This window comes from Rousettus aegyptiacus, unplaced genomic scaffold (genome assembly GCF_014176215.1).
Source record: "Rousettus aegyptiacus isolate mRouAeg1 unplaced genomic scaffold, mRouAeg1.p scaffold_m13_p_5, whole genome shotgun sequence".
In the NCBI taxonomy this organism is placed as follows: Eukaryota; Metazoa; Chordata; class Mammalia; order Chiroptera; family Pteropodidae; genus Rousettus; species Rousettus aegyptiacus.
This window is the reverse complement of record NW_023416308.1, coordinates 66,045,712-66,061,293: the sequence shown is the minus strand read 5'-3', so window position 1 is coordinate 66,061,293 and position 15,582 is coordinate 66,045,712. Positions and strand designations below refer to the sequence as shown.

Here is a 15,582-nt window from a genome sequence, read left to right as displayed (position 1 = left end):
TAATGAAAACAGATTTTGACATTTATGATGTTTAAAAGAATCAAGTTGATTTCATTAACATGAATTATACTTTCAGCATTAGAAAATGTTATAATACATTTGGGACATTTTTGTTCACACCTTGGAAAAGCATATACCCCAAAACTATCAATAAATAAGCATTTAGTTGACATATTCCAAATAACTACTTATTCATTAGCTCTTAATTCTTACATTCAATCAACATTTATTATTTCTCAGGTGTTAAAAGCTAGGAGTATGATGGTGAGTGAAATACAACCTACAATCTAGTGAGAATTTTAGATGAATAAGTAATTACTATAATAAGTATTATAATAAGTATAATACTATAATAAGTTATTACTTATAGTAAGTATTATATATTGTTGAGAGGAAAGATGACTGATTTCTGATTGGGCAGATGGGTGGATGGAAACACAGGTATAAGAACTGTGTACAAGATAATTGATTAGTTTTTATATATAGTACTTCTTTTTCTTAATTATCAAGTTACGTGTATATGAAAGCAATGGTTTTTAAATGGTGACATCTGTAGAATTTTGTATGGAATGCAGAGTTTTCATCACAGTTTACTCTTCCTGGATCCCTGAGTCTTCCTATGAGTATGATATACAGACTCTATTTGTCTATCTGTCCTAGATTATCTCTTGGATTTATTATTGGCTTTAGTATTCTTCTGCTTTGGTCAACCTCTACTTCTGCCCCCAGTTAATATGAATTTAAGATGAAATATAAATATGAATGTCTTTTCTAAAAAAATTTTCATTAGGGTAGTACCCAGGTTTTGCCCTAATGATTGGTGGGAATTAAATTACCAGTTAGTTGAGAACTACTTTGGGGGAGAGGGACAGGTGTACATTCTTTTTCAAAAACAGCTTTATTTATATTTAATGAATATCACCTGTTTTAAGTACAGTTTGATAAGTTTTGACAGTTGTTTATAGTCATGTGACTGTAACCTCAATCAAAATATAGAATATTTTTCTCTTTCCTAAAATAGTCTCTGTTTTCCTCCTTTGCAGTTAGTTTTTTCCCCCCATATTACAGGCCCCAATTACTAATCTACTGTCTGTCACTATAATTTTGGCTTTTCTACAATTTATGTAAATGAACATATGTTTTCATTTCCTTTGGATAGATAGATACCTAGGGATAGAATTGCTTGGTCTTATGGTAAGTGTATGTTTAACTTTGTAGGAAACTACCCAATTCTTTTCCAGAGTGACTATACGATTTTATATTCTCACCAGAAATATGAGAGTTCCAGTAGTTCTATATTCCCATTTTCACTTGGTATTGTCATTTTTTTTTTTTTTTTTTTTTAGCCATTCTGGTACATGTGTAATGGTATCTCATTATGGTTTAAATTTGCATTTTCCTAAAGATTAATTATGTTGAACATTTTTTCCTTGACTTTTTCCCATTTATATATGTGTATATATGTGTATATATGTATATATATCTATATGTATATATCTTTTTCTTTTTGATGAAATGTCTGTTGAAATCTTTTGCTCATTTTTTAGTTGTATGTCTTATTTTTGAGTTGTAAGAGTTATTAACATATTCTCATTACAAGTGCTTTGTTAGATATTTGCAGATATTGTCTGTGAGTCTGGTTTGCTTTTGGATTTTCTCAGAGAATGCAAAGAGCAAAAGCCTTTTAATTTTGATGAAGCACTTTTTATCTATGTATAGTTATCTGATGCTGCATAAGAAAACACTCAAATTGGTGGCTCAAAATATCAATATGAATCTAAAGTCTGGGAAGGGCTTGCCCAAAATAGACCATGGTTGCTTTACTTGATATTGGCTGGTACAGCTTGGAAACTAAGGGCTGGAATCATTTGAAGACTCACTCAAATGAATGGCATCTGGGTTTGGAGTACTTGAATAGATGTATGTTGGAATAGCTGGGGTACCTCTCTCTATTTCTATGTAGTTTCTCTAGCATGTTGGTTTCAAGATAGTTGTACTTACTACGTGGTGGCTCAGGGTTCCAAAGGCACGTATTTATAGAAAGAGAAAAGCAGACAGAAGCCATTTTGCCTTTTATGATTTAGCCTTAAAATCAGCATAACTTCGGCCTTATTAGGTTTTAAGTTATAGTTACAAAGGATGTTTCAAATGTTCCAGGTTCAAGAGGGAACATATGACATTTGAAGGAGAGTCAGTGTTACATTTTAAGAAGGACATGTGCAATAGGATATATATTGGTGTGGCCATCTTTGGTTTGCTGTAGTTTTTTTCTTGTGTTGTTTTTTTCTTAAGTGTTTTGTTTTGTTTTCTCCCTATATAAAATATCTTTGCCTAAATAAATTTTATAAAGTATTTCTAGTGTTTTCTTCTAGCAGTTTTGTGGTTTGAGCTTCAACATTTAATTCTGAGTTCCATTTTGAGTTAGTTTTTCTGTAAGGAGTAGGGATGGGTTGAGGTTTATATGTTTCTGTTTGAAAATTCAGTTGTTTCAGCTCCATTAGTTGAAAAGACCGTTCTTTCCCCAGTATCTTGGTACTTTGTAGAAAATCAGTTGAACAGACAGTGTGGATCTATTTCTGGATTGTTACTTTATGCTAATATCACAGTATATTGATTGCTGAAGGCTTATAGTCTTCAAATTACATAGGATAGGTCTGCCAACATTGTTCTTTTTTTAACATTGCTTTGGCTATGGTGTGTGTATGTGTGTGTCTGCATTTCTATATCAATTTTATAATCAGATTCTCAATCTCTAAATAATGCCAGGATTTGGCCTACAGGCCATATTTTGACGATGTCTGGTCTAAAGAAATTCATTCCTTTTATGATGAATGTTTGGCAATGTAAATTGCTATTTCTTAGCATGTAGGATTAATCCGAGTGTCAATTTTTCTTTTGTAATTAGGAAAGTGTTACCTTCAACCTCTAGTTTGAAATAAACAATGGAATTCAGTCTATCTAACCCTAGTATTTTTTCTGTCCAAAAAACTGTCTTTAAATCACACATTCTACCAGGCGTCATGTAGTGTCTCTATAATAGATGATATCATAGTTTGAAAACTAATGTATAAGCATAACATAGATGGAGATGCATTAAATTTATTATGTATTTTTGAGTTTTATACTAGATTATAAATATATGTTGAGGACAGTGGGACTTTATTTTTTTTAGAAAGTAGATCACTAATGTGCTGATCCACTATATAATGCACTACATATCTTATTTGCTATGAGAAAAAGGTATGTTATTAGAAAGCAAAAAAATTTAAACGCATTTTAATAACTATTATTTCAAGGGTCTTTTTTGGAGAGTTTATATGAGTCCCCCCCCCCCTTTAATTTAATTTTCACCTCGAACGATTAGTCTACTGAAGAAATGTATGCCCATGTCATCTAACAGGCAAAGTATTTATTGAGATCACTGGAATATGAATGCAAATAAAACTTTTTCTCTGTTTCAAAAAATAAATGTGGTACAGAAAAAAGTACACTTATAATGTATACTGCTGTAAAAATGTTTATATTTAGGAGAGACATTTATTCTTTACCTTGAAGGGACAATAAAGGGATTCTGAATTCAATCCTGAAGTTATATTTTTTAATATAATGTAACAGTCTTTGGCTTTTAATTGATATGTTTATATCAGGAATCAGCAAATAGCTTGCTGTCTGTTTTTTGTAAGTAAAGTTTTATTGGAGTCATGTCCATTCATTGATGTATTGTCTATGGTTGCTTTCATGCTACATTGGCAAAGCTGAGTAGTTGTAACAGACACTGTATAGCTTGAAAAGCTTATTTAATTTGACCCCTTGCTGTAAAGTATGCTGACAGGTGGTTTAGATAATTTATATTTAATGTAATTACTTATATTGTTTGAAATAGGTGTACTACCTTATTTGTTTTCTGTTTGTCATCTTTTTTGCTTCTTTGTTCCTCTTTTGCTTTCTTGGATTATGAATTTTTTTTTTTTTGCCATCCCATTTAAATTTATCTGCTAGCTTTTTAGCTATATCTGTATGCATTTTTTTTAGCAGTTGCTTTAGCGATTATAATATACATTCTTAATCTTTCACAGTCTACTTAGAATTGATATTTTACCACTTCTAGTGAAATGTAAAAGAGTTATAACCATAAAGACCTCTTTAATTTCTTCTTTTATAGTTCTCATATATCTACCTATGTTGAAAACTTCATTAGACAATGTTATAATTGTCTAATCACACATATTTTAAAGATCTTAAAAGAAGAGATATAATCTTGGTCGTTTACTCAAATCTTTACCATTTTTTTTTTTGCTTTTCTTTCATTCCTGAAGTTTCACATTTCCCTTTAGGATTATTTCTTTTAAGTCTATAGAAGTGTCTTTATCATTTCCTTTAGAGCAGTTCTGCTGCTGGTGATAGATTCTCTTATTCTCTTTCACATGAGAATGTCTTTGTTTTGCCTTCATTCGTGAAGGATATTTTTGTTGGATATAGAATTCTGGGTTTATAATTTTTTGCTTCAAAACTTTAAAAGATGTTCTCGTTTTCATGATTTCTGATGGTAAATCCATAATCGTTCTAATAGTTGTTATACTATATGTAATATTTATTTTTTTGGCTACTTTCAGTATTTTTTCCTTTATACTTGGTTAGCATTTTGTTCTTGATGTATCTAGGCATGGTTTTCTTTTAGCATGTCTTACTTGAGCTTTACTAAACTTCTTGAATCTGAAAAATATATGTCTTTCACCAGATTTTGGAAGTCTTCAGTTATTATTTCTTCAAATATTTTCTCTATATCAATCTTTTTTCTTCTCTTTCCAGATATCTGGTAATACAAATGCTAGATCATTTGCTGTGTGTTCCCACACTAGTCTGTGGGGCTCTGTTCATTTTTTTTTTCAACCTTTTTTCTATCTGTTCTGTAGAATTGATAATTTCTATTGACTTGCCTTCAAGTTCACTGATTCTTGCCTCTTTTATCACCATTTTGATGTTGAGCCCCAATCCACTGAATTTCTTATATTGGATTTTGTATTTTCAATTCCAAAATTTCCATTTTTTTTATGGTTTTTATTTCTCTACTGAGAACTTCTCTTTTCATTAATGGTAGTGTTTAACTTTATCCTGGAACACAGTTATAATAACCGCTATACAGATTTTGTCTGGTAATTTTAACATCTGAAAGCATTTGTTTTGAGAAATGGTCACAATTTTTTTGTTCTTTGCAAGCAGAATAATTTTGGAATGATCTGGGATGTTTTGAATATCATGTTGTGAAACTTTGGATCCTGATAAAGTCCTCTGGAGTGTGTTGATTTTTTTCCCCACAAAGAGTAGTAGTAAGCAGTCACCCTGTTAGATTCAGGCCGTAATATCCATCTCATCTTCAGTGGGCAGTATTTGCAGTGTCAGTTCTGTGGTCCGTACCTTCCCTGTGCTACTTTGGGTCTGTCCCATCTGTATGCCACTCATGGGCTGTTTTAGGATTGAGTGGTAGTTTTACCTGTAGTTTTGCTCTAAATACCTTTGCTTTGCTGCTGGGGTCTGTTCTGCGTCTATGCTGATTAGGGACGAGCCCTGTACTTGCGCCAGTTCAAACTCAGATTTGGTTAGGATATCTCCTTTTCTAGCTCATCTTTTTTGGAGTTACACCTACACTCTCTGGTTCACTGGGCATCCTTTTCCTGGTCCTCTGGCCTGAAAGATTGGGTTTCTCTTGGAGTTTTAGTTGCCTGTACTGCTGTCATAATTGCAGACACTGAAAAGAGCCTTCCATTGGGACAAAGCAGCTTGAGAAGAGAGACTGAAAAAAATAATGGGGATTCTTCCTTTCTTCTTTGGGCTATTGAGTTTTCCTTTCCATATATCTTTGGGCCAGAAATAACAGAATTTTTTCCCCAGTTTTAACTGCCTACCTGCACTGCTGCTACTTCATTTTATAACTGGGGCCTATCCTTGAGGCAGAGTCAAGAGAGAAAAAAAGAAAGCCTTCCCAACAACCTGGGATTAATTCCCTGTATATGCTCTGGCCTACTTGGTCCCCTTTTCTCTGTTTTCTGGCTAGAAAGAGTTTTCTCTCAGAGGTTTGCTCCTTGTGCTTCAGCTGCTGCAGTTCATGGACTCCAAAGTTATGAGTTAAATTAGTGAGTTAGAAAGGGGTTGGGCTACAGGCAGCTGTTTAGAGAAAAGGGAGTGATAATGACTTGGAGATAACACAAAGGTCTTGGTTGCTCTGCTAATGCATTTGAGTATTTCGAAGGTATATTATTAGATTTGGATTATGCACTGATTCTTTTGTGAGAAGCAGATAGCTAATGCTCAGTTTCCTAGTTTTTATTTTTTATTTTTATCATCATAAGGAAGGAAAACAGCTGGTGCTTAAAAGCCTCACTATTTAAATTTTTCTGCTATGGCCAGGATAAACAGCTGGGGAATGAATTTTGCAATGATTTCTGAAGACATTTGTTAAATTAATCTTGAAATAATGTAAGTTTTTAATTTTTCTGATCGACTTGTCAAGAATTTTAGCATAACTAAATGGCCATATAGCACAATGTGCTAATTGTAGTTAACTTCTGTATAGTATATTTTAATTGCCACCTATTACAATTTAATTTGCATTTTTAATTGTAAACTGATGACTAATTTTAAAGTAGAATTAGAATTCTGCATTTTCTTTGAGATAACAATAGTTATAAAATTATCATTTTTTTTTAGTACTTACAGTTTCCCTTAAGTTATATACTGTTATGCTTATTTTGCTAATGATGAAGCTGAACTCAAAGAAGTGAAGTTGCTTGGCTGAGATCACACATCTTGCAAATGGCAAAGCTAGAATTTGGACTTAGTAGTCTGTTTCTAAAACCTGTTCTCTTAATCTTTATGCTATATTGTTGTACATTATGCAAGGTCTGGGAATACACAAAGAAAAGATTCAGTTCATTCCCTCCAGGACCTTACTGTTTAGCCAGTGAACCAGAAGAGAGTTATAGAACAGTGGTAAAGTGCTGTGACTCCTTGACATAGATTTTTGTTTTTCATATTCACAACTGTGATTAAGGCTCATTCATTTTTGGTCTTTCATTAGTCCATTCCTTACTTTTACATTTGAAAAATCAAAATTAATATTTCTCAAACATTTTTCATCTCAAGAAGTTCTGCCCTAAACTAAACTTTGGATTCATTATTTTACATTTATCTAGCTCTTTACAGAGGTTTCCACATATTTTAACACCTCTATTCACTATCACAAGAAGGCAGGTTATTAGCTGTCACCTTTTTAAGAGGAGATCAGAACTTAGAGAGTTTAAATAACCTGACTAAGATTGTAGTAGTGGAAATAAGATAACTAGAAATCTATTACTTGACTAATTGGAAACAAATATATGCTAAATACAAATAACAACTTTTGTATTTATATTTATAAACTGCATGTCTTTCTATAATATGCTTTAAAGTTGTTATAATCATACTGCTTTTCAAGGTAAAAGGATATTAAGTATACATTTCTTGTTAATTTTACTTATTTTGTGTTGGTTTAATTTAAAAAGCATTAGACTATAAGAATATGAGTCTCTTGAATTTGGATTATTTTCACTCAGGGAGCTTACTCAGTATAGAACTGCTTGTACTATAACATTTTACATTGTTGCAAAATTCTGTTTTAAACCTGTTTTACCTTTCAGTATAACAAAAATTATTACTTTTATTTTTTACTTTTTATTTTTATTATTACCACATAGTACATGTGAATGGTAGAACATTAGAAAATAAAAAGAAAAACACCCAGAGATTACTATTGTTATTAACTTGTATTTAATTCTGGATCTTTTTTGATTCACACACATACACAGACACAAGGATCTAGTCCAGAACTTTGCATTTGTTACAGCTAGATTTCATGTCTCCTGTCTCTTTTATATAACATTCTTTTTAAAATAGCCTCTTTTGAGAACTTCTTTTTAAACAAAAACCTGTAGGTGCCCCCACATCCCCCACCATCCTGCCACTGACAGAAAATGTTTAATGAATGTTTTTAGTATTAATCATTTTTAATTGTTACCAAAACTCAAGGAGAGGGAAATTTCAATTGAGAATTTGCTGGTGGTAAGTTTACAAATGCTGAGAATTAGCCCTGTATCTCATTGTTTTGACACTTGTTAGTCGTTGTTTGGGTACAAGTAAATTAAAAGCATTCCCTGTAGCAGAGGTCAAAAGAATGTTGTACACTCCAGTGCTTCCCTATAGAATCAAAGGAATCTGAGTTGAATTGACTGAGTGCTATTAGAATGAGATATCCTTAAACATGTTGATGGGAATAGCTGAAGAAATAAATCAATTTAGTTGGAAACTAAGGATTGAATTCGGTATTCTACTGAAGAGAGTGCAGGGAAAGAATTAGATTTTCAAACTGGGAGTTTGAGACACAAAAAAAGTAAGATCTGGTTAAATTGTTGCATACTTTATCCCAAGTGCTGCTGCCTCTGCTTTTACCCTTTTGCCCCTCATATATATAGTAACTAACCTGACTTAGATGAGTATTGTTAACAGTCACATCACTAGATCAAATAAGATTTAAAAAGAACCAGGAAGATGGAAGATGAAATTTAATATATCATTAAGAATAGAAAAAAAAAAAAGTACATCATTGGTGAGATATCATTTTCCTTTAATAAAAATTTCTATAACTTTCAACACCTAGTTTTACATGCCTTAGTAAAAATATGTCATAGCAAAGCCATTCATTTATGATTTGATTTTTGTTTAGGTATGCGAATGACCCTTCCCATCCCCAGTAAGGGCCTGCTTTAACGCTTTCTGAATAAATTATGGATTGGAATTATATTCATATTGTGCTACAGTCACAAAATTTAGCAAAAGTTTTTTTTTTAGTTTTCTAACTTGTCATTTAGACATTAGTTCCCCACCACCTGTGTGTAAGAATGTTGTAAAGATTGCCATCTCTCCTTTAAAAATGTTAGAAAAATTTTATGTTGTAATTTCTAAACCACGGATATCTCTAGCTTTCTGATCCTATAACTGTATGGATTGGCAAAAACAAAAGTTTATGATTTTCAACCTTAGCTGGCCTTTTAGTATTGCTTAGCAATTCTGTATTCCATTCTCTTATGTTTTCCTTTTACATGTATTACTTGCTCTCACCCTATCCTTAAGTTAGTAACTTTGTCATTCTCAGAACATTATGCTGTCTCCTAATTCAGAGAGGGAGAGGGAGAAAAGAGAGGGATAAGAGGAGAAGGAGGGGTAGAGAGAGAGAGAAGGACAAGGAGAACATTTACTTATATTTGCCCCTTCTCCCTTTTAACATAGCTAACAGATTGCTGTGTGTACTCATGTTCCTATCTTTTACAGGAATCTTCCTCAGTCAGTATCCATTTTCCTTCTTGTGTCTGTAACTTTGGCCACCTTACTGAAAACTTCTACTTAGCCATTAAAAACTTGTTTAAATCTCTTCTATCCTAAAAATATCTTGTTATCAATTGTCTCTGAACTCTACTCTTTCTAGCAACAATTCCATCACATTCCTTACTTTCATTATAAAACTTTTTGAGAGTTTACTTATACTGTTTGACTTTATATTCTCTTATTCAGCCCTTAACTGTATTCTTATACACATCACTCTTTGCAAAATTAGACACTGCTGATTCCTTTAATAGTTAAAAAAGTTTTGATCAACAACTTAACATGTAGTTTAAATAGTCAAATAGTATGCAGCAAAGCTAGTAGAAAAAGAGTAGTGCTTTTCTTCACCTTTTCCAATGCCTCATTTCCACAACCCAGAGGCAACTACTTGGAACCCTTTTTATTTCTTCTGTTATGTACTTTCTTATATCTAAATGAACATGTACAGTTCTATTTATATCCCACTGAGTACACTGATTTTATAGGCATATAACAGTTTCCTCCAGTTTTCTATCTCTCCTGCTCTTTGGATTTCTTTAGATGTGCATTCAGTTTTTAAATTTAAATTCTCTTTTATTTGTTCATAATTCTTAAAATTTATATTTAGTAGAGTATCCTTTGAATTATATTTTTACTTATGAAGGTTGGTAATATATTTCTCTTATGCCAGGTTAAAAAATAAAAGCGCCTATAGAGCAGATGAACTTGTATCTTCTCTTTTCCAACTATACTCTCAGGCAGTCTTTTTCTTTCAGTTTCACTGGCCATCTTACTTGTCCTTGAATGTGCCAAGAATGATCTTACCTACTGTGCCAAGAATGATCTTACCTAAGGCCTTTGTCTTCTTATCACTTCTGACTGGAACTCCCCTGTTATGGACCAAATGTTTGTGTTCCTCCTGAATTCATTTCAAAACTTACCCCAAAGTGATGCTATTGGAGCTAGGCCTTTGGGAGGTAATTAGAATTAGCATGGGATTTAGTGCTCTTATAGGAGTCAGAGAGAGCTTGCTCCTCTTTGCTCTTTGCCACGTGAGGGAGAATACAAGAAGATAGCCATCTAGGAACCAGGAAGCACATCCTTACCAGACACTGAATCATAAAGTCTTTCCCTTATGTTTTCTTCTAAGAGTTTTATGGTTTTAGATCTTTACATTTAGGTCTTTCAACCTTTTGAAATAATTTTTGTATATGGTATCAGGTAAAGATCCAACTTTACTCTTTTGCTAATGGATATCTAGTTTTCCCGGCACCATTTGTTAATAAGACTGCTGCCCCCCTTTTCCTATTGAAAGGGTTTGGTACCCTTATCGAATACAATCGAACCATATATATAACTGTTTGTTTTTGGGCTCTCTATCCTATTCATTGGCTTATATATATGTCTTTATAACAGTACCACACTGATTACTGTAGCTTTGTAGTAAGTTTTGAAATTAGGAAGTATGACTCTTCCAACATTGTTCCTCTGTTTCAAAATCGTTTTAGCATTTTGAGGTCTTTTGGGTTCCATGTGAATTTTAGGGTGGGTTTTGTATTTCCGGGAAAAGGTCATTGGTATTTTGATAGGAATCACATTGAATCTTTATATCATTTTGGGTAATGTTGACATCTTAGCAATGTCGTCTTCCAGTTAATTAACACAAGATGTCTTGCCATTTATTTATGTGTTTTTTACTCTTTTTCAGCAGTGTATTATAGTTTTCAGTGAACAGTCTTTTGCTTCTTTAGTCGTTTATTCCTGTGGGGTTTTTTTATTATTATTATTTTATGCTGTTGTAAATAGAATTCTTAATTTCTTTTTTGGATAATTCATTGTTAGTGTATAGAAAGCAATTACTCTTTTTGGGTGTCATTTAATATATTACATCACTGAATTACTTCACCTTCTGTCAGTATTTCAGTGATAGTCAAGTGACTTGAACTGAATTCAAATGGAATCTAAAAATCAGAACAAATGATAATTTCAGAATTGAGTCTAAGGCCTAAATTTTTACTTGATCTTTGTTAATCATGCTAAGGTTTAAACTTATCAAATATGCTAGTTTAAAATGATAGATCTGGAAAAATACTAGAAATCAAAGTAACCTTTGAAACAATTTAGTTTGAGCTCTTGATAACATTTAAAAGTTCTGGAAATTATATTTTTGGGTCGAATTTGAAGCTTGTAACTCTTATTATGCTTTTTTGATGCTTCTCTAGATGTCACTAGAATGTTTTTTTACATTCTGGAGGTGGGATATACAGTTGAATACACATTATAGATGATATCTTTTTGCTTTTTTTTAATTCACAGGCGACAGAAACACTATTTAGAATGGGTGTAGCAAGAGGAAACATCACAGCGTTAAGAAATGGAGAAGTAAGATGAGAATTTTGATATAATTATTAGTTCTTAATTCATAGTATGCCATTTTTAAAACATAAAATGTGAATTTTATGATGTTTTATATAACAGATTGAGAAATACCTGATGTTTACAATATTGAGTGAATCTGACCTAAAAATCCATTTTAGTTCAGTCATAATGGAACCAGATCTTGAGTTGAAAATGAATTGCTGAGCCTTTTAATATTTGGTTACCAGTTGTTTTTATTCCTAAAGGAAATGGCATTTTATTTATAATAACTTCTGCAAATATGTATTTTCTTTCTTTCCTATTTTACGTTCTACAAATGTGATACTTCTTTCTTAGGATAAAATAATTTGAAATAACATTTATTAGAGAGAGAAGATGCTAGAGAGAGAACTATGTGGGGCGGGGAAAGATGAAGGAGAATGGGGGAGACGGAGAAATGGGATTTAGTCTGCTCTTGTTGTTGGGGTCCAATTAAGATACAGATTTTAAGTTTTGACTTTTGTAAAATTCCTACCAGTTGTTAAAAAAAGTTTTACCCTCTTAAATAAATTTTATTCCAAAATTATTACTGGCCTGATTACTACTCTACTTTATAAAATTTATTGTTTGATATATCTGCTTATAAGGCAAAAATGTACAATCATTTGGAGATCATAAACTCTTAAATTTTTACTTGTGTATCGGCAAATCACTTTGGTATTACTTTGTAATATATATTTTATGTATGAAAAAGTCTTAATTAATCCCTTTGTATTCTCAACAAACTGCAATATATGGTGCCATTTTAAGAAAAGAAAACATTCCCATTCATAAAGTCAGACGTATTTATCAGTCTAGAATGTGTCAAAGTGAAATTTGGATTTTAGTAATTGTTATGTATTTCCAAATGAAGGGGGCAATGAAGTTTTGAACTCTTCTAAGAAGGTTGGCAAAATGTATGCAAGAAAGTTTTATAAGTAATGGATATGTACGTATTTTACTTAATGCAGAGGAAGTGAAGTACCTGCTTTTGATCCATTTTTCCCCAGATTGCTACAGATGACTAAACTGGTTAACAGATATATTAATGTTAGAGTTTTCAAGCACTCTCTGTTCTTCAGTTTCTAAAACAAGGATGAAACTGTAAGATGTACGTTTTTTCCTTACATTTTAAAATCTTTAAAAATACAAAGGGTCTTCTAATCAGTGACACCTCATAATCACATTTTCACAGTTTAACACGTCTTAAATTGTGAGATTTCTTATGTCTATGATATTTCAGAGTTGATAATATATGGCAATGCTTTGTAATTTAAAAAAATGCAGTGATATTCAGTAAAAGTTAGAATAGGCCATGAATTAGTTTTAATTTAATTATATGACTTTGGGAGATGGAGAATTAAAACAAAACAAAGATGTTATTGAATATGTGTGTAAACAAATGGCATAGATTTTTAGAGATGATAGTAGGCTAAGTGCTATGTAAGTAGATGACATAGTATGGTGCCTGTCTTTATAGGAGCTTTCTTCCTGGTGGAGGAAACAATAACATCGGTACTTGAAAAAAAATCTGGGAGAGAATAGAAATGCTTAGTTTAGGTTGACTCTCTAACTAGAGTCCAGATTCCGCTTGGAATGTGCTAAATTTAAGTAACAAGGCAATAATAGAGAATTCATTTAGAAGTAGGAGATAAACTAAAAGGTTAGCAATTGAGTGGATTATCTAAAACAGAAGATGAAATCACCATATTTATCATTTTGGAAAATCTTTGATATAGTAAGAGAGGAGAGTAGCAAGCAGAGTTTGCTTGCCCTAGAGCATTTAAAAAATCATTGTAGCCCATTACTGTAAAAAAATGTCTGTTAAACAGGGATTTTAATAAGTAACCCCATAACAGTGATAGAAGGTAGAGAGAATAAAGACTGGTATATCCAAATAACAAAAATATCAGTCTTTGAGTAAATTTGTTATATGGATGCATGATGAGAATGAACTTTGCTTGTCTAACCTTATCTGTGTTCTGTCACTAAGCCTACATTTTGCCTATCTAATTAAACGTTTCTATTTGGGTGTTTTAAGAAATGTTGAGACCGGAAAACGTGGTTCATCTCTTTAAAGTAATAAGATAGTTTGTGAAAGAATTGGATGCTTACTTTATAAGCTATAATGATAGCTTTAAGCAAAGAAGTTACATTATCTTTTAAAGTCCTCATCACAATTCTGCAAGGGAGAAATTATTATGCCTATCTCATAGGTAAACTGAGGCTCAGAGAAGATAAACATTTTGCCTATGATCAAACAGCAAAACCCATTCATTCCATTGTACAATGTAATCTCCCTCAATGTACTTTACTTAGACTAGAGTTTTCTAATTGTTCAATTATCCTGAGGTTTGACAATTGAAATATAGCATAATAGCTAAGACTCAGATTATATATTCAGCCTGATTTTTTTATGCATTTTGATTATCACTATTATCATTTCATATGTGTAAAGAAATGTATGACTTAAAATGAATAGAAAAAATACTGACCCTTCACAGTTCTGTTTTGTGACTACCTAATCACGTTTATTTGTTCTCTGTACAGCTCTGTATATGGGCTAGCTGGCTTTTTGTATCTTGATCAAATTACATAAGCTAGAACACAGATAATTTTTCTGGGTAGAAATTTTTTAAATATGTTTATTTTGGGGGTAACTTATAAAATTATAACTGTCAATAAATAGTTATTGAATGTGCTTGTCTCAAAAATTACTCTTGTGTAGTTTTTTCAAGAAAGGTATGATTCTATTTTCAGCTCGCAGGTATTTATATATAGAGTGAAACAAGTACTTTTTGTTAAAAGATAGTTACTTTCCTAAAATTATGTATTTTAAAAATTATCTGTTCTTTTACATAACTTGAGATGCAAGTAAGGCAGAAATTGGTATTTTTTTTATTAGATTCTTCTTAATTTTAAAGTTTTGAAAGAGAACAAAGACAGCAATTTTTTACTACAGGAAGGTAGGATTTCAAACTCTAGGACTTAATTAAATCCTTTGCCTTCTTATTTGCTGACACCATGTACCCGGTTCTGATAGTAATAGTAAGGAATCAGAGTGTAATGATGAAGCTGAATGACTTTCTGTAGCCAGTGAGTTGATTTGTCTATTGTAGCTCTATTAATTATTTAAATTTTATGAATTTCTAAAATATCAGGTATATCTGTTTTCATTTATTAAAAAATTTTTAATTTTGACAATTAAGTTTCTAGCATTACATTTGAAATTTTGGAGAGATTTATAAGTGGAAGTAGAAATAATCCTTGCTTGTATTTAGTGAGCACTGTCTATTTTTCTGGCATTGTTTTTAGGTACCTGTGATGTATCAGTAAGCAAAACAGACCAATATTCTTGCCTTTCGGGAACTTAGCACATTAATAACTTACTTTCTAATTATGGAATAAAATTAAAATGTACAAAGCGACTAGTAGTTATTACTATTACAAAATTTCAAAGGAAAGTGTAAGCAAATATGTGGTTTAAAAGTACAAGTAATTTAAGTAATGAATGAAAAAACAAGTAATTAGAATAGGGTTATTTCAGAAGATTTCTTAGGAGGCACATCTTAAACTGGGCCCTAAAAAATTTATGAATGTAATTGAGGGAGAAGAGATCACAAGGCATTGCCAAATAGGAGAAACTATATAAAAGGGAGCATAGTTGAGAGTTATAGTGATATATTTTCATCAAAAAGGAAAGGAGGGGAGGTGTTGAAAGGAAGTAATATTCGTTGAGTACTTTTTGCAGATACTTTATTATTATTCAGCTCATTTATATATCAACACAACTTT

At 31.8% G+C, this 15,582-nt stretch overlaps 1 protein-coding gene across 2 annotated transcripts in view; it reads left to right on the top strand.

Moving 5' to 3' along the window:
* Nucleotides 1–15,582, top strand: part of TMEM135 (transmembrane protein 135) — a 190,809-nt gene that overhangs the window by 51,283 nt on the left and 123,944 nt on the right. Inside the window, exon 5 of one of the 2 annotated variants that reach the window (XM_016160292.2) lies at nucleotides 11,707–11,772. The exons of the other annotated variant lie outside the window; for it this stretch is intronic. Within the exon in view, the coding sequence (XP_016015778.1) occupies nucleotides 11,707–11,772 (66 nt within the window). The remainder of the gene's footprint in view (nucleotides 1–11,706; nucleotides 11,773–15,582) is intronic. 2 annotated transcript variants of the gene reach the window in all.